Here is a 24,296-nt window from a genome sequence, read left to right as displayed (position 1 = left end):
ACACTTTTAGGTCAGCAATCATTGCCTCAATGGCGGAAAATAAACTGTTTCTTACAAGTGTCACTGGAAGACAAGGAATAGCTAAAAATGTTGCACTACACATCGTAGGAGGATATGCTAACCGCTAAGATAGAGCTGTTGAATGCGAACAGAGGTGGATGGATCGATACAAATATTGACAGTAACGATACCAAGTAACGATATCAGTATATGGTAGATACTACAGATCGATATTTTTGATTATCAACAATCTCTTTTTGTTTTTGTTATTGTTTACAAACTCGGGAAATAAGACACAGGAGACATACATTTTTAAATCAGAGTCATAGTGATAGGCTAATGATATCGTATTTTATTTGTGTCTGATTATAGTTGTAATCAAAAAGGTAACCTTTTAACAATTTTGAACATTTTAAGAATCATCATCGGCATTGGCATGATCAATACTGCCCCTGTAACTACTTGGTATTGGATCGATACACAAATTTGTAGTATCACCCAACACTAATATGAAGGAGTGTAGATAGAACGATGTTACAACAGAAAGTAACCAGATAATAACTGTAAATTAGCAAGTAGATTAATAATAGTTTTATGACTAGAATACAACCAGAAATGAGGTGATTAGCAGCCAAATTATGAGCCAGATTGCCAATCGCCTTACCAAAAAGCACATTTTGAGACAAAACAGGAAAAGTCAGGGAGACAGTGGCGTTAAAAGTTCATTGGACTATATATAGGATGCCAAATTAAAAGGGAAGCACAAATTAATTTGTGTACAAACAGCTAGCAGATGGCCACGCAGTCACCACATCTTAACCCAAGTGAATTTGGAGCAACTTTAGACAGTGTTCTCTCCACCACCACCATCATCAAATCCCCAAATGAGGAAATATTTCGGGTAGAACCATGCTCATCCCTGCCTAACCCTGAAAAATATTTCAGACTGAAAGCATGTCCTTGTGGGGGAACTATCTTGAGTTTCATAAATTACATAACCGCTGTCATGCAAACTGTAAGCCATGGCTATTTGAATCCAAAAAAACACAAACACAGGCAAAAAATTCAGACCCATAATTGGATTTTATTGAGGGCCTCTAAAGCCCTGCTGTCAACGCCACAGCAATCCCTTGCTTTGCTCATTCTGCAGGAGTGACCGGACCGCCCTCTCTCCCACGGGCTCAACATTCACCAGGGAAGACGCTGACCCTTTGACACCAGCCCAAGAACTCCATTGCAGCATGGGAACGGAGAGTCGAAGGATCATGGGAAAGCAAGGGACAGACTGGCATCCTAAGGGCTTTATGGTTAGTAATATTGGTATGGCTGTGGCTATTAGCTGGGAGGGGAAATATGCCATCAGTGCCATCATGTAGGCACCGCACATAAAGTGTCAGTTGCTTTGGAAAATACCTTATTTACAGTTTTAGAAGAGTTTCCTGTTGCTGGGGTCAGACATGCTGTAGTTCACTGATTTCCAGTGTTGGGACTAACGCGTTACAAAGTAACGCGTTACTGTAACGCCGTTAGTTTCGGCGGTAACTAGTAATCTAACGCGTTATTTTTTATTTTCAGTAACTCAGTTACCGTTACTACATGATGCGTTACTGCGTTATTTTACGTTACTTTTTATGTAGTATAAAGTGTGTTTTATCGGAGCGCTGCTCTGTCATCGTTCTGATTCTTCTTGTGTCAAGCCGGAGAAGAGAGAGAGACATGCGCTCTGTGTGGGTGTGTGAGTGTGGGGAGGGAGGGAGGAGAGGGGGGCGTGTCTGATCATGGCGGAGCCAGAAGTCGAGTTTGCTAACATGGAGATATTTTCACTACTTTTCTTTTGTCGAGCACAAAGAAAAGAACATTTTAGTTAAATGTAAATTGTGCTTTGGATCAAAGATCCCATCTACTGCCCAAAACAGCAATTCAAATCTGCTGAAACAAGCTACATAAGCAACATGCTTCGACGAAGCTAGTAAAGAGAGACAGAGACTCCAATGACACTTTACCTCCACCACCACTTAAGGATTAACTCTGCCTCTGCTCATTCACCGCTGAAGGTACACACACTCTGTCAATCAATGTTCCCTCTAATTGTTCATGTGTGTGAGCAAACGCAAAAAGTCCCTGAGCATTCAGTGGAGCCCATGTGAGCAACTTTAGACGTGCACACTGTGGCTACACCAGCAGCACACCTGTCCCAAACCTGACTAAATAACAAGTTCAATCTCCATCCATCCATCCATTTTCTACCGCTTGTCCCTTTCGGGGTCGCTGGAGCCTATCTCAGCTGCATTCGGGCGGAAGGCAGGGTACACCCTGGACAAGTCCCCACCTCATCACAGGGCCGACACAGATAGACAGAAAACATTCTCTTATTATTATAATCAAATGACAGCAGTCATTTCCATTTCTAATATAAGTGTTTAGGCCCACTTACAATGACAATAACAACAAATATTGTTTTTCACGAACTGTGTACTTGTATTGTTTGTCTGGGTGGAGGTCCTGCTTTGGAAATAATTGGTACCCCTTTCAGACATTGCATTTAGTTCCCATTAAAACATTCACATGTTGCACAATGAGATGTAAGCAGGGGCTCATGTGTACATTCCTGCCACTTCCTGTTTGTAAAAAATATATTTTTATTAGTATTTATTTAATATACTAACAGCATTTAATGATTAATATTTATAAATTAAGATTCCTAATAAATGACACTAGAATAAGCACACATTTGATTGGTAAATCATAGTGTAACGACCTGGAATTACACTTTATGTGTGGTGTTGGAGTTGTCCGACTTTTTGTGTGGCTGTAAACGCATCACTGGCTCGGTGCCATATGTGCAAGTGTTTGCGCACGTGAGAAAGAGCGAGCGGCAGCTGTTGATAAAACAAAGTTACTTTTGGTCTGGTTTGTACTGCAGAAAATGACCACTTTTGCTAGATATCATTTTTTTACTAATGTTTTGGTGATGTGTTTATGGCCGACAAAGAGTTTTGCTCAGTAAAGTGATGGATGGAATTCATGTCCTCAAAGCGTCTCGACAGACGTTACAATATTTGAACAATGATGACGAAAACGGTTTTCTCTGTCGTGTCCGTGTCGTGTCGAAAATTGTTATGCGCTTATTTTTTTATTTGATTTTGTGCGTGGCATAGATTTGCCGTGCGCAGAGGACGCTTGAGCAGTGCACAATTGCACAGGCGCGCTCCTGAGAGGGAACGTTGCTGTCAATTCTCTTATATACTCTTTCATTCTAGACTTCTAGAGTGTTTGATTATCACATCACTCTAAATGTATAGACTATAAAGTTCACAAACATAAAGAGGGATGCTCGTGGGCCAGGCCAATTTTTCCTTATCTCTAAACTAAAACTGGGGAAATGTGGAGAGTCTTCTGGGCTTCAGACATGATTTTGTATCAGAATTACTTGAGGAAGAAAATGCCTGGTTAGGCTTTGTGTATGTAGTGTGTGCCTTTCTTGGTTTACATCTATGCTGTTATTATGCTGTTTGTTACTTATGTACGTTATGTTACAGCTATTTAAAATAGTTTTGTCAATTTGTTCTGGCCGGAAACAAATTGGTCTTTGTAACATATCTTTGTCTTTGTGTGTTGTATGTAGACCACATGGCTTAGCAGAGTTCAGTGATGCAAATGCATGTCAAGTTGATCAACAGATTGTATTATTCTCCAGTGCAATAACAGTACTGAAATGAAGGCTAAAAGGGCATTAATGGGAGCTTTAAAAAAAAAAAAAAAAGACAAAAAGAAGTAACTAAATAGTTACTTTTCACAGTAACGCATTACTTTTTGGTGTAAGTAACTGAGTCAGTAACTGAGTTACTTTTGAAATGAAGTAACTAGTAACTGTAACTAGTTACTGCTTTTCAGTAACTAACCCAACACTGCTGATTTCACATTGACACCTAATACACAAGTTATCAGTTCTACATGCTCGTACACTGCAGAATATCCCCAAATTCCCCAACCGTGAGGTAGTGCCAACATTAAACTTTTACAACTTAGTGTCGTAGTTTAACCTCTGTCCTGAAATACTACGGTTGTTCCCCCCGCAGGAGCCACAAGGGACGTTTTGAGATGTGGACCCTGGCCTAAGTACTTTAATTTCATAAGGTTCCATGAATAATGTCAAACTCTGACTACATTGCTGAAAGCCGGGCCAGAGCAAATACAGTTTTCCCTTCAATTCAGAGTCCAACTAGTTTACGTATCCTTTTACTTTATGATGGAATAATATCCTGGCTCAACCTGCTCCACAAAGTACAGCCATTGGCGTATTAATAGATGGTGGGTCAATCCAGGGTGAGTGAATCATGAGCAGAAATGACATTCTGGCAGCCATGGAGCACATTATTAAGCATGTGAATGCACTTACTTTGACCTGACTTACTTAGCTGGCTATACTTACAATACAAAAAACTGTTAGTATGCCTTGGAGAACAAGCTTTCGAGGAATTTAAACGAGTAATTAAACATACATTTTGAAGAGTAGAACTGTCAAAAATCACTGCTTTAATGTGGATTAATCCATCTTCATTAATAATCTGATAAAAAAAAATGTTAAAATGCAGTTAACCCATCTGCAGTGGCAAATGATTCAAAATCCTTAAAATGCATTTTCAGCAGTTTGTCCACATAGTCAGGCGTGCACAAAAGTGCAGTTGATCTGGTAATGGCAGGCTGCAGAACCAAACAAGTCAATATGTAAAACGTTGGCCCTCTGAATGGAAAATCTGAGCACAAACAAAACACGACAAAAATATAAACTTACATAAAATCTTATGTACACTCTTCAGGAAATATTTTTATTTTCACTAAAGCACTTCCATCCTAAAATAACACATTAATAAGACAAAAGGAGTAACCCAGGTGCCCCCCCCCCCCCCCCTGAGTTTTTTGTTAACATTAACTTGATGCCATGTTAAATTCCCCTTCTTATTTTAAGTCTCTAAAACACAATTATAATAGATTGAAAATTAATTATATTGTATCTTGATTAATCAAAACGAATTCAGAGCCCCCAAGATTAATCTGATTTGAAAAGTTAATCGTTTGACTGCACTTTTTTTTTAATGAGAAATGGTATTCAGCTCTTTGAAGGGAGCCAGATCTTGAAAAAAACGTTCCTTTTAAAAAATTGTTCAAGTAGTGTTTTAAAAGTTATTAGTTTTTAAAAGGAAACAATAACTGGTAGCAGTTATAAAGATAAGATATGGATCAGAATAAGTAAGCCTACACATAGAGTATATATTGGGGTTAGGGTTGTACGGTTAGGCAGCACAGTGGAACAGGGGTTAGTGCATGTGCCTCACAATATGAAGGTCCTGAGTAGTCCTGAGTTCAATCCCGGGCTCGGGATCTTTCTGTGTGGAGTTTGCATGTTCTCCCCGTGACTGCGTGGGTTCCCTTCGGGTACTCCGGCTTCCTCCCACCTCCAAAAACATGCACCTGGGGATAGGTTGATTGGCAACACTAAATTGGCCCTAGTGTGTGAATGGTGTCTGTCTATCTGTGTTGGCCCTGTGATGAGGTGGCGACTTGTCCAGGGTGTACCCCGCCTTCCGCCCGATTGTAGCTGAGATAGGCTCCAGCGCCCCCCGCGACCCCGAAGGGAATAAGCGGTAGAAAATGGATGGATGGATGGATGTAGATAGAACATGTTAAAAGAGAAAGTAAGCAGATATTAACAGTAAATGAACAAGTCCATTAATCATTCATTTTCTACCACTTGTCATTAATAATGTTGACAAATTAATAGAATGGAAAATGACACAATATGTTACTACATATGTCAGCAGCTAAATTAGGAGCCTTTATTTGTTTACTTACTACTAAAAGACAAGTTGTCTTGTATGTTCCCTATTTTATTTAAGGACAAACTTGCAATAACAAACATATGTTTAATGTACCCTAAGATTTTTTGTTAACATAAAGCCAATAATGACATTTTTTGTGGTCCCCTTTATTTAGAAAAGTACCGAAATATTTTGGTACCGGTACCAAAAATATTGGTATCGGGACAACACTAATTGGGGTATATACTATATTAAAGTATATTACGATATATTACAGGACATTTACATTACCCTACCTGATGTGTGTACCTGAACCACTTTGCAAACTCACAGTAGAACAATTACCGGTAACCGGAGCCGTTAAATCCAAATGCTGATAGGTATCTTTTGACTCCCGACTCATTTTCCAGTCCAGCCGGGTTGCACACAAACCTGGGCAATTTGTCTATAAAAAGGCTTCCAAACGAACGGCTCACAACTGCGGTACGGTTCTCATCGTTCACTTAAAAGAGCCATTCAAAAGATTTGACTCGTTTAACGTTATATTATTATTAACATGCACATATGGATACACTGAGCTCAGAAACATCACATACTGCATGTTTAGCTGATGTGAAATCAATGTGTCATTCCTGCTAAGTTTCTCAATGAGAACTTGCCCAGAAACTGAGAGAGAGAAAACGTCACTCTTTCCATTTTGCTTATGATTCTGTTTCACTTTATTTCCCTGTTTCCTTGTAGGCTCTGACTGGCACTTTGCCAGTTGCATGGGCCATTAGGCCCAGTGAGCCAGGCATATTTGTTGGCGTCAAAAAGCGGCGTCTTCTCATCCTCTGCACTCTAAAGACTTTCCATGGTGTATTTCTGTGGGCACAGTAGTCATTACACTTTATGGAGCGATTAATAAGACAATTGAAAGAAAACCCAAGAGACTAAAAGTCAGACAAACTTAAAGCCAGGCACCAACCAAAACAATAAAAGTAATTTGTCACTTATCTTTACAGTGTTTTAACTCACACTCTCCCAGGTACTCAACTAATTACAGAATTGTTGCAGCTGCAGCAGTTGAGTTTTGTTGAGTTGAGTTTGTGTTTATTTCGAACATGCATGCATACAACATGATATATCACAATTTCCAGTTCCTCTTTTCAACATGTTCGCAAAGGAGTAAGAAGAAGCAGAGCTTATTTAATCCTACCCCTTTTCCTTTACATGGCAGTTGCTTACACTTTTGTTCACTTCCTGTTCTCAATTTATTCACAATATACTCCATAAGTAATAACAATAAAATAAACAAATAAATAATAATGAGTGAAGTAAGTTATATTTCAAATGGTGAGATGAGTAAGATTATCTAGAAAATGAATGGATGGATTAAATGAATTCAGAATGTTTATCACGGTTCTTCTTTTTTGTACTTTGTAAACACTTAAGTTTGAAGAGTTTCTTGAAATGGATTAAAGTTCAAAGTTAAAGTACCGCTGATAGTCACACACAAACTAGTTGTGAAATTACCCTCTGCATTGGACCCATCCCCTTGTTCCACCCCCTGGAAGGTAAGAGGAGCAGTGAGCAGCAGCAGGGGCCGCGCTCGGGAATCATTTTGGTGATTTAACCCTCAATTCCAACCCTTGATGCTGAGTGCCAAGCAGGGAGGTAATGGGTCCCATTTTTATAGTCTTTGGTATGACTCGGCCGGGGATTTGAACTCACGACCTACCGATCTCAGGGTGAACACTCTAACCACAAGGCCACTGAGCAGGTTTTATCAAATTAAATTAAAACTCAATTAAATTTGATTTCTTTGCTTAATCCATTGCATAATTTATTTCCACATACTGATATACTAAAGGTCTTAAGTGTTGTACGTGTGTACAAATGTTTTAAATTAAATTTTTCTCTAAGATTTCCCCTCTTTTGTTGAGAAGAATTGTTGTATATTCTTGGGTAGCAGATTATAGTTTGCTCTGTGTATAATTGTAGCTGTTTGCAAATTCACTATGTCCTGCAATTTTATTATTTTTCGATTCAATGAATAAAGAGTTTGAATGTTCTTTATATCCAACATTATGTATTATTCTAACTGATCTTTTTTGTAACACGGTTAATGAATGAAGTGTACTTTTGTAGTTATTTCCCCATATTTCTGCACAATAACTCAGATATGGTAACACTAGCAAGCAGTAGAGAATATGGAGTGATTTTTAGTCTCAAACATGTTTTGCTTTATTCATTATTGACCTGTTTCTTGCTACTTCATGTTGTATATTTTTCACATGAGATTTCCAGCAGTTAGCATGCGTGCTGGTATAGACAGCAGGCAGTCTTCGGTGTGCTGATATTGCTCAAACAGTTGTTCTGCTGCTAATATCTCTCCTGATTCAATGCATTTTCTTCGTCCATCATCATCTTGATGCGTGCGTTTGAATGTAGTGATAGTGACACAGATGCCAGTGGTACGGTGTCCTAATGCAGGAGGTAAACATGGGCATCATTTGTTTCTTTGGCTAAGTGCAGCCAGATGCTGAGCCTGCAGACCAGATGGACTCAGTGCTAAGTGATAGTTCTTGGCTGACATCACTTTGTAGGACGGCACTCAAAAAGGAGATCAGTTGAAAACAGATGAGGTTCAACACTGCAGTAGGTAGAAGTGTTCTGTGAAGAGGTGCATGGGTCCTGAGAAGCAGAAAACTACTTCAAACGATACAAAACATCAAATGCGACGTCATCTCTTTCATCTTGTTTTTTTAAATGCTGAGCAGACTCTTTAAATGTTGTTTATATTATAATGGAGTGACAACAGAAGCAAATATCTAGGGAGGAGATATTGACCCGATACTCAACTCCAGTTATCACACTTGTTAGGGGATGGGGGAATTGTAAGAATTATGTTCCACTCTTCATCTGTTGTTGTTAACCTGAAGCAATTACAGTTGGCTTTTTTGTGGTTTCAAATATTAGTCCAGTGTGGCAGAAAGAAAATCCTTCTATCCTCAGGAATGGACTGGTTTATTTTCAAAGAGGAACGAAAATAACCTTTTTTAAAGGGGAACATTATCACAGTTTTTAGAAGGGTTAAAACCATTAAAAATCAGTTCCCAGTGGCTTATTTTATTTTTCGAAGTTTTTTTCAAAATTTTACCCATCACGCAATATCCCTAAAAAAAAGCTTCAAAGTGCCTGATTTTAACCATCGTTATATACACACGTCCATTTTCCTGTGACGTCACACAGTGATGCCAATACAAACAAACATGGCGGATAGAACAGCAAGATATAGCGACATTAGCTCGGATTCAGACTCGGATTTCAGCGGCTTAAGCGATTCAACAGATTACGCATGTATTGAAACGGATGGTTGTAGTGTGGAGGCAGGTAGCGAAAACGAAATAGAAGAAGAAACTGAAGCTATTGAGCCATATCGGTTTGAACCGTATGCAAGCGAAACCGACAAAAACGACACAACAGCCAGCGACACGGGAGAAAGCGAGGACGAATTCGGCGATCGCCTTCTAACCAACGATTGGTATGTGTTTGTTTGGCATTAAAGGAAACTAACAACTATGAACTAGGTTTACAGCATATGAAATACATTTGGCAACAACATGCACTTTGAGAGTGCAGACAGCCCATTTCAGGGCTGTCTGCATTTAAATGTTTTTAAGCTAAATTATTGGTAAACACAGTTTATGTATAATAATTTACGTAAAACCGCGAGTAATGAATAAAGTTTTCATCAATTAATATATTCTGTAGACATACCCTCATCCGCTCTCTTTTCCTGAAAGCTGATCTGTCCAGTTTTGGAGTTGATGTCAGCATTTGCTTTGAGTGTCGCAGGATATCCACACATTCTTGCCATCTCTGTCGTAGCATAGCTTTCGTTGGTAAAGTGTGCGGAACAAACGACTGACCATTTCGTCGGCTTTCCCCACAGCCTCGTATTTTGAACAAATTTCGTCCAATTTCTTGCCACTTTCGCATCTTTGGGCCACTGGTGCAACTTGAATCCGTCCCTGTTCGTGTTGTTACACCCTCCGACAACACACCGACGAAAGTGAGAAAATGGCGGATTGCTTCACGTTGTGACGTCATCGCTCCGAGAGCGAATAATAGAAAGGCGTTTAATTCGCCAAAATTCACCCATTTAGAGTTCGAAAATCGGTTAAGAAAATATATGGTCTTTTTTCTGCAACATCAAGGTATATATTGACGCTTACATAGGTCTGGTGATAATGTTCCCCTTTAAGTAGCATTGTGTATTTTATTCAAAACTGGGCAGTCGTCCATGTTTTCCAGCCCCCAGCCCTTCACATTAGCAGTGAAAAATGTTCCTGATATATTTGAATTTACTTTAGATTATTTTTCTCCACAGAGTACATCCGAAGGCTGTGCGAGTGCTAGGCAAAGCCAGCCACAGCAATCTGTGAACCACACCTCTTCACCCATGAGAGTTGGCCCTGCCTTTGCGAATGATCTCACCGGCAGTCATCAGTCGAGGAGGGAAAGGTGATTTAAGCCCCTGCTTCTCTCTCTTATGTAATGAGAGGTCTTTATGTAAGTCATAATATGAGTTGCATGTCTCTGTTTTCTTTCAAGCAGGAAGCCTAAAATTGAGCCCAAGCATGCCACTGCACCGCGAGGCCACACACAGCTTCACATACAGCTCCAGAAGTTCACTGTGTCTGCTGACAAGGTGAACTGACCTCTTCTGGCTACTTCCGTCTTTTATTTGACTCCAAAAATCTTGTTTTCCCTTAAGTGTCTCTTAAATATGTGAGTGCCAAACTATTATCCCAATTAGTTCTTAGTTAAACTTCAACTTTCTGCTGGAACCTGCTACAGACGTTATGTCACATTTCGTAATGAGTAAGGTGTCATGTGTTCACATGTAATGCTGCGCTGTTGCAGTAAATTTGAAGCTACTGCTAAGCTGCTGGGAACTGTAGTTAAGCTACGTAGTTTTGCTACTTGTAGCGAGCTACTGCCCAACACTGACCACAGTTGATTGGTTTTATTGACTATGGCAGCAAAATAAGCCACCATTGGTCCAAAGGAAGGTGCAAGTATCAGCACTTTGCTAAAGAAAAACCTTATGGACTTCAAGAAACAACTCGTAGCAAAACGTGAAGGTATGTGTGGTGCTCTCGTCCCATTCTCCAATAACTTGTATTCAGTCACGCGACTTTTTCACGGAGGTGAACAAAGTGATGGTCAACCAAAATAACTGGCTACTGTGCAGCCAACATAACATCTAACTGTATCTATACACAGAATTAGGGGGGTCGGGCAAGAAATTAACACTTTATTCCGAGCTTTTTTGTTTTCTGTGAATAGCCATTCTTTTGGACGAGTTCTATCTCTTTAACCCGATTGTTTTCCATGACCATGTATTGCAGACTTTGTCCTGGCTGAAAGATAATGTTTCAATGGCTACACAAGTGTGTTCAATAGCCACCTCTGAGGGCCTGGAGGCAGCCAGGAGGTGCCAACATGCAGTGCAACAAGAAATCATCACCAATAAAGCCAGAATAGAGGTGGTCAAACGAGTAAGTTACAGCTTATCGTAAAAACAATTCTGAAAATGTTATAATACAGTGGCACCTCAGGTTTTTGTACATTCCGGTTTTCATAGGGTTCCACCTGTGATTAAAAATATTGTCTCGGTTTTTGTACATTGCCTCGGTTATCGTACGGCCAAACATTGTGCCTGACTATGTTTTCCCGCCTATCATTTTGAGGAAATCGAGTGCCCAGACAAATTATTCTACGTGGTGCTGACTCAGTCTTGAAAGACACAAACCACAAACAAATATTTTTAAGAACTCCGAAACGAAAAAAGAAATTTCAAATATCAAGATAATACTTAAATGTGAAATACTAAACGTTAAAAGTATATAAAACAAACCCTTTAACGAAATGCAAACTTGTACGTTCTTCGACTCTGCTCTCTTGGACTAGAGTGCTATATTCTTGGGCCACTTTTCTCGTCGTCTTTCGTAAAATCTTGACATCTTTTGCCTTTCTTGGTTACCACTCGAGGAACTCGAAACAAAACTTTTATCCTTCTTGCTATTTGAATGGTTCTCGCAGCCTAAAACAACGCAAGCATAGGGCATTTTTCTTCGAGGAAAGCAAAATGTCGCCTAGAACGCTTCAAAAGACGCTCGCTTGACCACACTTCAAGTTTCAAATATTTAATAAGCTGGACGTGACGTCAGGTGAATACAACCTGTACCAATTGCAGTCCTCAGTAAAGGTAAAAGTGATGTCTTGCTATTATTAATACTATTTTACAACGTTGTTTAGAAGTCAGTTTATAAAAACCATGTATGTATAATCAACATTGTATCAATGTCTTGTGCCTGCTGGGTAATCACTTTCATACGATTCGGTTTTTGGCAGACCCTTTGGAACTGATTAATAACGAAAACTGAGGCAGTATGAACATGTTTTAGTTTTTGGACAGCCTCGGGTGCATTCCACATTATTTTTTAATTCATCTTCAGGAGGGCCATGGGCTGGTCCGTGCACAACACCCGGGCAGCGCCAAGATCCAACAGTTCCTCAGCCAGCTGGAGGTGCTGTGGAAAGAGCTGCAGAGAAGGCACCAGAGAAATGCTGGCTTCCTGCAGGCCTCTGAAGATCTGGGTTTTAAGGTAACTTTCATTCTAAATACCTCACAACTGACGTCTGACCAAATACTTTTGTATACATTTTATAGTTATGAAAGACGATTGTCCTTGTTTGTTGTTCTTAAAGAGTGATGCCTACAGTGTGTGCCGCTTGCATTTTTGTACACAACTTTATGACACTGTAATAGTGTTGTCCCGATACCAATATTCTGGTACCGGTACCAGTACCAAAATTATTTTTGATACTTTTCGGTACTTTTCTAAATAAATGGGACCACAAAAAATGGCATTATTGGCTTTATCTTAACTAAAAATCTTACGGTACATTAAACATATGTTTCTGATTGCAAGTTTGTCCTTAAATAAAATAGTGAACATACTAGACAACTTGTCTTTTATTAGTAAGTAAGCAAACAAAGGCTCCTAATTTAGCTGCTGACATATGCAGTAACATATTGTGTCATTTATAGTCTATTATTTTGTCAAAATTATTAAGGACAAGTGGTAGAAAATTAATTTTTAATCTACATGTTCATGTCAGGTGTAGATCCACCCATGGCGTATGTTTACATTTTGACGCCGGTGAGCTACGGTGTGTAGTGAAACATGTTTAGCTATTCCTCATCCTGCAGGACTTTATTTGTTGCAATGGAGATGAGGATTAGTGATTTAGAAGTAGCTAAAACACTGCCGACTGGGGCTGGACTTTAGCCGCTAGCTAGCTAGCCATGTCTTAAAGCACCTCTTCCGGTGGGCGTTTCAGTGTTATAATTGCACCTTTATTTTTATTTTTTAAGCCAAAATGCGTCTGTTCTCCCTTTTCTGTCTACACACTGTGTCTGCTTGTAAGTAATCTGTGATTGTGCGCTGCGGAACATGCTCGTCTGCTCCTAAACCAGCAATGACACAACGTGACGACGACGAGGGCTCAGGGGGCGACTGGTACCTTTCAGAGGCAGTATAGTACCGAATATGATTCATTAGTATTGCGGTACTATACTAATACCAATACCGTTGTATACTGTACAACCCTACACTGTAATAATGCATAGTTTTAATATTTACAAATGTTCATGTATAAATTACTATAGATGACTGAATTTTTCTAGAACAACACAAATTATTCAGAGAATCTCACCGTAAGGAATTCTCAATTGTACATGTTTTATGTTGTAAAGTGGATTAGCAGTGTTAAATTTGACTGATCATATCTGACATTCTGCTTCTTTAACTTCCCTAAAGGTTGTTAAAGTACATCAGGCTCTGGGGAGCCTGGAGGCCTGGTTGGGCTCTGTAGAGCTTTCCATTGAGGAGTCCTCACTAGCCAGTGACCCTGAAACCATGACGATAGCAGAGCAGGAGAGCTGTCTGCTGGAGAAAGAAGTTGCCGTACGCAGCCTGGAGCTGAGTGCTCTAAGACAAGAAGTGGAGCACCTCCACGGCCACGGTCACCCGCACACACGAGGCTTGCCAGCTCGTATGGAGGAGGTGGAGAGAAAGTAAGACCAATGTTCCCTCTAATTTTTCATGTGTGTGAGCAAACGCACAAACTCCCTGAGCATTCAGTGGAGCACATGTGAGCAACATCAGACGAGCACACTGTGGCCACACCAGCGTCACACCTGTCCTAAACCTGACATCATAACAATTTAAATGTTTCATTAAAATCATTTTCTGATATAAGTGATTTTGCCCTCTTACAATGACAATAACAAAAAAAACATGTTTTTCATGACTAGTGCATGTGCTAGTATTGTATGTCTGGCTGCGAGTCCTGCCTTTAAAAGAAATGTTACCCCTTTCAGAGATTACATTTACCGGTAGTTCCTGTAACTTTCTGTCTGTAAAATACATATTTTTATTAGCATTTATGAAATCTAGTGACAATATTTCATGAATAATATCCTTAGATTAACATTCTTAATAAATGGCAGTAAAATAAGCACACATCTGATTGAGGAGTCAGAGTGTTACAACCTGGCATTTACACATTGTGTGGCGTTGGGGTTGTCCGACTTTTTGTGTGGCCATAAACGCAGAACTGGCTAAGTGCCATGAGTGCGTGTGTTGGTGCAGGTTAGACAGAGCGAGCGGCTTCTGTTGAAACGACGGATGATAACGTTGGTTTGTATGGCAGAGAATTACCAGTTTTTATCGATAAAAGTTTTTTTTACTCATGTTTTTAGTGTGGTTACAAACAGTTTTGACAAAAAAGTGATTGATGGAATTCCTGTCCGTAAAGTGTCTCGACAGACGATAATTGAACTGTGTTGACAAAGATTGTTTTATTCATTGGAGCCACTCTTGTTGTCACCTGTCACTCACAGAGTTGCATTGCAAAATCATACAGAATAAATTGTAATGTGTTTATTTTGTTTAAAGTTCAGATGGGATTTTTGATTTCCTGCGCGGCATTAATTTGCTGTGCGCAGAGTACTCGTGAGCATACTTGCCAACCTTGAGACCTCCGATTTCGGGAGGTGGGGGGTGGGGGGCGTGGTCGGGGGTGGGACTGGGGCGTGGTCGGGGGTGGGACTGGGGTGTGGTTGTGGGCGGGGGCGTGTTTAAGAGGGGAGGTGTATATTGACAGCTAGAATTCACCAAGTCAAGTATTTCATACATATACATATACACATATATATACACTTATATATATATATATATATATATATACATCCTGAAAATATGCAAACAAAACTGTGTTTAGATAATTGATACTTCAAACTTGTATAAATAAATCTTAAGGAATATAACATAACTTGGCTTCTGAGAGCTTCAAAATGTAATTAATAAAATGCTAAAGTTGTTGATAAACAAGCAATTATTTTAATAATTAAATATGATAATTTTAAATGAATTATTATGATCATTTAAAATTAATTATTTCATATATGTTTATTTTAATGTATAATTATATGGCTGGATGTAATAAGGCGTCAGAAAAAAAAAATACAATTAATTTTGATGTTTTTAGCAAAATATAGTAAAAATGTATTTAGTTGTTTTTTTTATAAATTAATAAATATATTTATTTTTAGGTAAGATAACCATAATAATACAATGTATCTCTAGTCTGGAAGATTTAGTTCTTGTCACCCTGTTGTCCTCCCGTCATAAAAAAAAGGCTGTCCTCACTCAAGTCCACATGGAGCTGGAGGGGGCGTGGCCTCCAGCTCCGGCTGAAAATCGGGAGATTTTCGGGAGAATATTTGTCCCGGGAGGTTTTCGGGAGATGCGCTGAATTTCGGGAGTCTCCCGGAAAATTCGGGAGGGTTGGCAAGTATGCTCGTAGCGATGCGCAATTGCGCAGGCGCGCACTTTAGAGGGAACGTTGAGTAAGACGTCTTATTATTGGAGTTGCTAGTGTTTCCAGTAGGTCACAATGTTATGCGAGCCAGTTATACAGTAGAATCCAACATGCGATAGTTTATTTGAACAAATCAACAATGTGAAAATACACATTTATACTGTAGATTGTTTTTTCTGCATGTGCTGACCATTTCAAAGAGTCAGGTTTCTGATTCATAGAGCACATGAGGTCTATCCGATACGCCTTACATGAGCTTCCAATTCCCCACCCACAATGAGTGGCACAGTCACCCTTTCCATGCTTCTAACATGGCTTGACTTTAAACACAAAGGTTGCTGCCATGGACACACAGTACAAACTTGTGATTTGGGCTGTGTTATTAGATGACCCTATGCTCATAAAAATCAGACTTTAAAGAAAACCAAGTCGACAAAGGAAGATTTCAATTTAGGTTTTTTAAGGGTAGGGCTGGGGGAGACAGCTCTGCTTTTTGGCATGGCTGACATAGGTAAAACTATTCCTCTGGCGGTAGTTTCATTTATTAACACTGCATGCACGCGGGCACATTTTATGTGGAAAAAAATATGATTTCCCTTCTCAAAAGTAAATTCTGAAGTCATATATGGTACAGTATAACCTTTCTCAGTATATGATACGTGACTATATCAAAACATCTTTGATGCACGGTAAACTAAACTTCATATAATGCATGCAGTGTATAAAATGTGGTTCCTGAAGACTGCAGCACTGTGTATATATAATCTTTTGCATTTTCTCAGATACCAAAGTGTCCTAAGTTCCCTGACTCAGCAGAGTTCCAAACTGCAGGACACGCGCATGCTTACGGAGTTCTTGGAGCGTGTGGAGTTGGAGGAGAGTCAGGAGCTTGACAGCAGTAAATGTTGTTTTGTTCAGGTGGGTAAGACGTAGGATAGGGCCTTACCTACTAAAAGTTTGAGGGCCTGATTTACAAACCCCGTTTCCGTATGAGTTGGGAAATTGTGTTAGATGTAAATATAAACAGAATACAATGATTTGCAAATCATTTTCAACCCATATTCAGTTGAATATGCTACAAAGACAACATATTTGATGTTCAAACTGACAAACATTTTTTTTTTGCAAATAGTCATTAACTTTAGAATTTGATACCAGCAACCTGTGACAAAGGAGTTGGGAAAGGTGGCAATAAATATTGATAAAGTTGAGGAATGCTCATCAAACACTTATTTGGAACATCCCACATGTGAACAGGAAAATTGGGAACAGGTGGGTGCCATGATTGGGTATAAAAGTAGATTCCATGAAATGCTCAGTCATTCACAAACAAGGATGGGGTGAGGGTCACCATTTTGTCAACAAATGCGTGAGTAAATTGTTGAACAGTTTAAGAAAAACCTTTCTCAATCAGCTGTTGCAAGGAATTTAGGGATTTCACCATCTACGGTCCGTAATATCATCAAAGGGTTCAGAGAATCTGGAGAAATCACTGCACATAAGCAGCTAAGCCTGTGACCTTCGATCCCTCAGGCTGTACTGCATCAACAAGCGACATCAGTGTGTAAAGGATATGACCACATGGGGTCAGGAACACTTCAGAAACTCACTGCCAGTAACTACAGTTGGTCGCTACATCTGTAAGTGCAAGTTAAAACTCTCCTATGCAAGGCAAAAACCGTTTATCAACAACACCCAGAAACGCCGTCGGCTTCGCTGGGCCTGAGCTCATCTAAGATGGACTGATACAAAGTGGAAAAGTGTTCTATGGTCTGACGAGTCCACATTTCAAATTGTTTTTGGAAACTGTGGACGTCGTGTCCTCCGGCCCAAAGAGGAAAAGAACCATCCGGATTGTTATAGGCGCAAAGTTGAAAAGCCAGCATCTGTGATGGTATAGGGGTGTATTAGTGCCCAAGACATGGGTAACTTACACATCTGTGAAGGCGCCATTAATGCTGAAAGGTACATAAAGATTTTGGAGCAACATATGTTGCCATCCATTATTTCAGCAAGACAATGCCAAGCCACGGGTTACATCAACGTGGCTTCATAGTAAAAGAGTGCGGGTACTAGACTGGCCTGCCTGTAGTCCAGACCTGTCTCCCATTGAAAATGTGTGGCGCATTATGAAGCCTAAAATACCACAACGGAGACCCCGAACTGTTGAACAACTTAAGCTGTACATCAAGCAAGAATGGGAAAGAATTCCACCTGAGAAGCTTAAAAAATGTGTCTCCTCAATTCCCAAACGTTTCCGGAGTGCTGTTAAAAGGAAAGGCCATGTAACACAGTGGTGAACATGCCCTTTCCCAACTACTTTGGCACGTGTTGCAGCCATGAAATTCTAAGTTAATTATTATTTGCAAAAAAAAAAATAAAGTTTATGAGTTTGAACATAAAATATCTTGACTTTGTAGTACATTCAACTGAATATGGGTTGAAAAGGATTTGAAAATCATTGTATTCCGTTTATATTTACATCTAACACATATGGAAACGGGGTTTGTACTAAAAGTTTGTGTTTACTAATGTGTGCAAACTTGACAGCACACGCAAAGCTGATCTACTGAACGTGTGCAAAATGGATTGCGTCTGTTAAGTGAGCAGAATAAGGCTTGCATTGCATTTGGCTTCTCTGTCTTCAATATTATCCAAAATATATGCTGATCATCAAAACGCACACAATAATGTGAGAAGAAAATATAATTATTTAGCACGCGCAATGTGATTTATCAACACTTATCACTGTTTTGGAAGCATTATTTAGCGTTTTTTATAGCACGTGTCAGAAGGACATGCAAACTGACAGTTCCCCACAAGGCTGCAGGATGTGTGCTGGTGCTGCACAGACAGACGATGGACAGACGAGAATCCTCCGTCCTATGTGTTTGTCAACATTTTGGACGATCAAAAATGAAAAAAATATTATATATATTGTTTATTCTGCAATTTTCTTTTAGAATTGTATAGCTTCTGGATGATTAATCAGGCTGATTAAAGCTAATTAAATTCATGCGTTTTGGTGTCTGCTGGCATATTTTTTGGTTGTCGTTTTATTTAGAAAATATATTTCTAATGCGCAGGTGATGCGATCCACAGCCTCGCACACAGAATTAAATGTCAGTGTGCATGTTTCTGTTGTCTGGATTGCCATTCATAAAAGGTGTTATAGATTATAAATGTGTGCTGCTGGTTCAACACATTGCACACAGGTAGGAGCATGATAACATGAATGCGCAGTGAATGAGTGCGTCTCCGTGGTAAAGGCCTGTATGAATACAAAATCCTCATTTGAATAAGGCGGTCTGCACCACCTTTCAATTGCACATACAGTGTGAGTAGATCACACTCAACATGCCCATTCATAGTACCGTACACGCTATTTTATTTTTTGCACAAGCTGTTTCGCGCGTGGTATTTGGACCTGAGTAAATCAGGCCTTTAGTGTATTAAAACATGCTCAAACTTGATAGCGCACGCAAAACTGACCCACTAAGATGATTGTGTCTCCTAAATGAGAACATAGAGAGCACAATCCTTTGAGTGTGTCTGCCTTTATGTATATGCAGAATGTAGATTCCATCCAACCATTTTCTACCGCTTTTTAGATTGATTTTCAAAATGCCCACAATACTTGAAAGAGGAGATGCAAATACAGTGTAATCATTGAGTGCTCGCAATGTGATTTATCAAAACACACAACACAGGCCCCTCCGACGGCGTATTTTTGGCATGCAAAAATAGGTTATAATATTGTCTGGATCACACTTCCATTCTACTTTCGCCCAGAAAAAGTGGTCCATATTATATTTGTCTGCTGCAAATTCCACAACATAATGGAACAGCACAGGCTAGAGCTAGACCGTTGCAGCAATTATCAATTACACACAGTTATCAATTACACACACAGTCTTAGTAGATCAACTGCAACACGCCCACTAAGAGTGCACACAGTTTTATAGTTTACACACGCTGTTTAGGATAGGATAGGTTGGATAAATCCCACAATGGGGAAATTGCATTGTTGCAGTGCAGGTTTTTACATACAGGAGCAGAAGTAAAACATAATGAAAAACAACAAAATTGTAATACTACATGTTGTGCACTAAATGCATGGTATTTGGATCTTAGCAAATCAGACCCATACTGAATCAAAATATTCAATTAGTCTTCACAGTAATTAAATTCTAAAAGGTTGTAACCATGTCTTTTGTATTTTTCAACTCTGCGTTATGAGCAAGTCTTCATGGATAGGCTACTAATTTTAAAACTTTCTTACTTGCCAACTTATATTGGAAATACTCTGAAAAATTGCTGGACAAGCACTTTTAGTCAAATATAAGAGTAAAACCACTGGGGAAACCAGTGGGGAAACATCTCAACAGTAAAATATATTTGGTTGTGTAGCCTCTCCACAGTAAGATCTCATCCATTCCTGACTTGCTGGGACTTCAAAGCAGTGATGGGGGTGACCTTATGGAAGGCATGGGTGACCCTGTAGAGGAATTACAAGAGGCTGTAGAGATGCTGAATGACACCGTGAGAGTGAGAGGCCGGTCACAGAATCATGACCAGGCCTTACAGGAACTAATGAGCAACGTAAGGAGATTTTGTACAGAAGCTTTTGTATTTTTAGTTCGCTTGTTTCTGTCGCATAAATATAGCAACGTCGGTTTTGATATTCATTTGCATGTTTTCTCATGATGACTTTTGCTTACACTAGCAAACCAGGCTGGCCGTATGCATAGAGGAGTGTCTCTGCTGCTGCAAGGAACTTAACTTGGACATCCTTGAGAAGGAGACAGACATGGCCGTCCAATGTGAACTAGATCACTGCGGCCTTGAGGCTCTGCAAGAGAGGCATGATCAACTGGAGGTGAGAGAGCGAGGGTGAAAGATTCTTGTCCGTCATTATGTTGTTTTGTTGGTCCGTATTATTTGTAATTTAACTATAGAGCAAAGACAGTATAGTCTAGTGTTGATTACATGTGATTAGACCTTGACCTCTTTTGATGCAGGAAAGAGAGGAAGCCATTATTTTGTCTTTTTCCTATTTTCTTCCATTTCAGTAAAGGCCAATCTAATCTACTTACATTATTTGTCCGATGCAATCATATTCATTTATAGCACCATAGGTGTACAGTCGCGATCAAAAGTGCATCCACTTGTAAAAAACATAATGTCACGGCTGTCTTTTTTTTTGTGATAGAGTGATTGGCGCACATACTTGTTTGTCACAAAAAACTTTTATGAAGTTTGGTTCTTTTATGAATTTATTATGGGTCTACTGAAAATGTGACCAAATCTGCTGGGTCAAAAGTATACATACAGCAATGTTAATATTTGGTTACATGTCCCTTGGCAAGTTTCACTGCAATAAGGCACTTTTGGTAGCCATCCACAAGCTTCTGGCAAGCTTCTGGTTGAGTTTTTGACCACTCCTCTTGACAAAATTGGTGCAGTTCAGCTAAATTTGTTGGTTTTCTGACATGGACTTGTTTCTTCAGCATTGTCCACACGTTTAAGTCAAGACTTTGGGAAGGCCATTCTAAAACCTTAATTCTAGCCTGATTTAGCCATTCTTTTACCTCTGTGTTTGAGGTCATTGTCCTGTTGGAACACCCAACTGCGCCCAAGACCCAACCTCCTGGCTGATGATTTTAGGTTGTCCTGAAGACTTTGTTGTGGCCAAACAGCTCAATTTGTGTTTCATCTGACCACAGAACTTACCTCCAGAAGGCCTTATCTTTGTCCATGTGATGTGAGATGAAACAAAAATTGAGCTGTTTGGCCACAATACCCAGCAAGTGACAATCATTGGTACTTTAACTTTAACTTAATATGTTTGGAGGAGAAAAGGTGAGGCCTTTAATCCCAGGGACACCACTCCTACCGTCAAGCATGGTGGTGGTAGTATTATGCTCTGGGCCTGTTTTGCTGCCAATGGAACTGGTACTTTTCAGAGAGTAAATGGGACAATGAAAAAAGAGGATTACCTCCAAATTCTTCAGGACAACCTAAAATCAGGTTGGGTCTTGGGCGCAGTTGGGTGTTCCACCAGGACAATGACCCCAAACTCATGTCAAAAGTGGTAAAGGAATGGTTAAATCAGGCTAGAATTAAGGTTTTAGAATGGTGAAGAAACAAGTCCATGCCAGAAAACCAACAAATTTAGCTGAACTGCACCAATTTTGTCAAGAGGAGTGGTCAGAAATTCAAGCAGAAGCTTGCCAGAAGCTTGTGGATGGCTACCAAAAGCGCCTTATAGCAGTGAAACTTGCCAAGGGACATGTAACCAAATATTAACATTGCTGTATGTATACTTTTGACCCAGCAGATTTGGTCACATTTTCAATAGACCCATAATAAATTCATAAAAGAACCAAACTTCATGAATGTTTTTGTGACCAACAAGTATGTGCTACAATCACTCTATCACAAAAAAATAAGAGTTGTAAAAATGATTGGAAACTCAGGACAGCCATGACATTATGTTCTTTACAAGTGTATGTAAACTTTTGATCACAACTGTAAGTTTGTGTGCATGGTTACATTTGAGGTGTGCGTCACATGTAAACATGTACATTTTGGCAAATAAAAGATATGTATGACTCACGAGCACACACACACATGCAAACTCACGCACACACCCAACCTGATACAATTGAAGCGGAAATTACCTAATCTCACTGAATGAAATAACTGTGCCGTCATGAGACAGGCATTCTCCCTCACTGTTCTTAAAGCGCAGACATGATAAAATATTGCTCCCATTATTAATTACTGCTTTGTCAAAAGCAAGAAAAAAGTGGCCACATTGGCTAGTTTGCTATAGTCTGATCAACCAAATGCAGGCCATATGCTCTTCTGCTGAATTGCAAACACAAGCTATGAGAATGAAGTCATGGGCAAAGTTACAACTGGAGCATAGTCATGTAAAAGTACCAAAGATGTTGATTATTTATCTTTTTTGCTGTGATTCTCCACAGATTGACTATGAAGTTCTCACAGACAAAGTGAAGGAGATGGAGAAACAGGCTTCTTCTTTAAGGGAGCTCTGCCCAGATAGAGTGTGTGTACTGTGGGCGAGGATTCAAACAACACTGCAGGCCTGGACAGAGTTGGGAAAGAGCGTGACGGAGATTAAATCCCGTCTGCAAGAGTTTTGTCATCTCCAAGGCTTCTTCAGGAGCTACCTCACCATGATGTAAGCAAGGCGCAGGGGTATTAACCCCTTTCAGGGCCAGATGTTCTTGTGATAATCCACTTTAAAACAGTAAAGAACACAAAGTTCTTGCAGTCAAGCACAGGTCCCCAGTGAAATATGACATGCTGAGGAAGTTAGTGCATGTTTCCTGGTCTGGGTCTGACAAGCAGAGGGATGTCCTTTCAGGGTGGAGGTCTGGGTATAGTCATGTTTTGTAAATTACTTTTCTCACAGCTCTGTTCCTTGTCCCCTCCAACACCTCTTACCTCACCCTCCCTTTTGCGGATAGCTCATGGACAGAAGACACCAGGTCATGCATTTTCTCTGAAACGTCCTTGCATCTGAGGGAAGATGGGCTGAGTCCAATGGCCACAGAGCTCGATATACAAATTGAACAGAAGTTTGAGGAGTTTGATGAGCTAGCGGCGACTGGGACAAACATTTTAGACAAAGAACATCCCCTGTCTCAGATGGTGAGTTGGCCATGTACACATATGACTCACTGTGGGCCTTGAAAATATCACTAGGGCATGTGTTTCCACTTCTGCTGACCTTCAGTAATGTCTTTCAGGTAGGAGAGCGCATGGAGGAACTGCAGAGTATGCTTGGGTGGATTTCGGTGCACTGGGGAGCGAAGAAAAAAGAGTGGATGCATAGGATGCGTAGACAGGAGCACTTAATAGATAACATTTATTCTGAGGCCACATTCTCCCAATTAACAGAGGTAAATTTGTAAAGTGTTACTTAATGCAGTAGACAAATACTTGCTTTTTAAATAGAAGATGAGCTTCATATTATATGTACAGTCATGGTCAAAAGTTTACATACACTTGTAAAGAACATAATGTAATGGCTGTCTTGAGTTTCCAATAATTTCTACAACTCTTTTTTTTTTGTGATAGAGTGATTGGAGCACATACTTGTTGGTCACAAAAAAACATTCATGAAATTTGGTTCTTTTATGAATTTATTATGGGTCTATTGAAAATGTGACCAAATCTGCTGGGTCAAAAGTATACATACAGCAATGTTAATATTTGGTTACATGCCCCTTGACAAGTTTCACTGCAATAAGGCGGTTTGGTAGCCATCCACAAGCTTCTGGTTGAGTTTTTGACCACTCCTCTTGACAAAATTGGTGCAGTTCAGCTAAATTTGTTGGTTTTCTGACATGGACTTGTTTCTTCAGCATTGTCCACACGTTTAAGTCAGGGCTTTGGGAAGGTCATTATAAAACCTTATTTCTAGCCTGATTTAGCCATTCCTTTACCAATGTGTTTGGGGTCATTGTCTTGTTGGAACACCCAACTGCGCCCAAGACCCAA

General features: G+C 39.7%; 2 protein-coding genes across 6 annotated transcripts in view; one reads left to right on the top strand and one right to left on the bottom strand.

Annotated features, from left to right (window-relative positions):
• Positions 1 to 24,296, top strand: part of mymx (myomixer) — a 60,874-nt gene that overhangs the window by 21,067 nt on the left and 15,511 nt on the right. For 3 of the 5 annotated variants that reach the window (XM_061960971.2, XM_061960962.2, XM_061960946.2), the window contains 12 exons: positions 1,151 to 1,307; positions 10,195 to 10,328; positions 10,419 to 10,515; positions 11,219 to 11,368; positions 12,329 to 12,478; positions 13,697 to 13,953; positions 16,544 to 16,679; positions 20,172 to 20,363; positions 20,488 to 20,640; positions 22,754 to 22,971; positions 23,261 to 23,444; positions 23,543 to 23,695. In XM_061960971.2, coding sequence (XP_061816955.1) covers positions 1,151 to 1,307; positions 10,195 to 10,328; positions 10,419 to 10,515; positions 11,219 to 11,368; positions 12,329 to 12,478; positions 13,697 to 13,953; positions 16,544 to 16,679; positions 20,172 to 20,363; positions 20,488 to 20,640; positions 22,754 to 22,971; positions 23,261 to 23,444; positions 23,543 to 23,695 — 1,981 coding nt within the window. The remainder of the gene's footprint in view (positions 1 to 1,150; positions 1,308 to 10,194; positions 10,329 to 10,418; positions 10,516 to 11,218; positions 11,369 to 12,328; positions 12,479 to 13,696; positions 13,954 to 16,543; positions 16,680 to 20,171; positions 20,364 to 20,487; positions 20,641 to 22,753; positions 22,972 to 23,260; positions 23,445 to 23,542; positions 23,696 to 24,296) is intronic. The other 2 variants (XM_061960953.2, XM_061960979.2) reach the window with 2 other exon arrangements.
• The window catches only part of ntpcr (nucleoside-triphosphatase, cancer-related), a 67,308-nt gene continuing 49,532 nt past the window's right edge, over positions 6,521 to 24,296 (bottom strand). The window contains exon 5 of the mRNA XM_061961009.1: positions 6,521 to 6,683. Coding sequence (XP_061816993.1) covers positions 6,660 to 6,683 — 24 coding nt within the window. The 3' untranslated portion in view covers positions 6,521 to 6,659. The remainder of the gene's footprint in view (positions 6,684 to 24,296) is intronic.

Source organism: Nerophis lumbriciformis, linkage group LG02 (genome assembly GCF_033978685.3).
Source record: "Nerophis lumbriciformis linkage group LG02, RoL_Nlum_v2.1, whole genome shotgun sequence".
NCBI classification, from domain to species: domain Eukaryota; kingdom Metazoa; phylum Chordata; class Actinopteri; order Syngnathiformes; family Syngnathidae; genus Nerophis; species Nerophis lumbriciformis.
The sequence above is the reverse complement of the archived record's forward strand: the minus strand, read 5'-3'. Positions and strand labels throughout refer to the sequence as shown.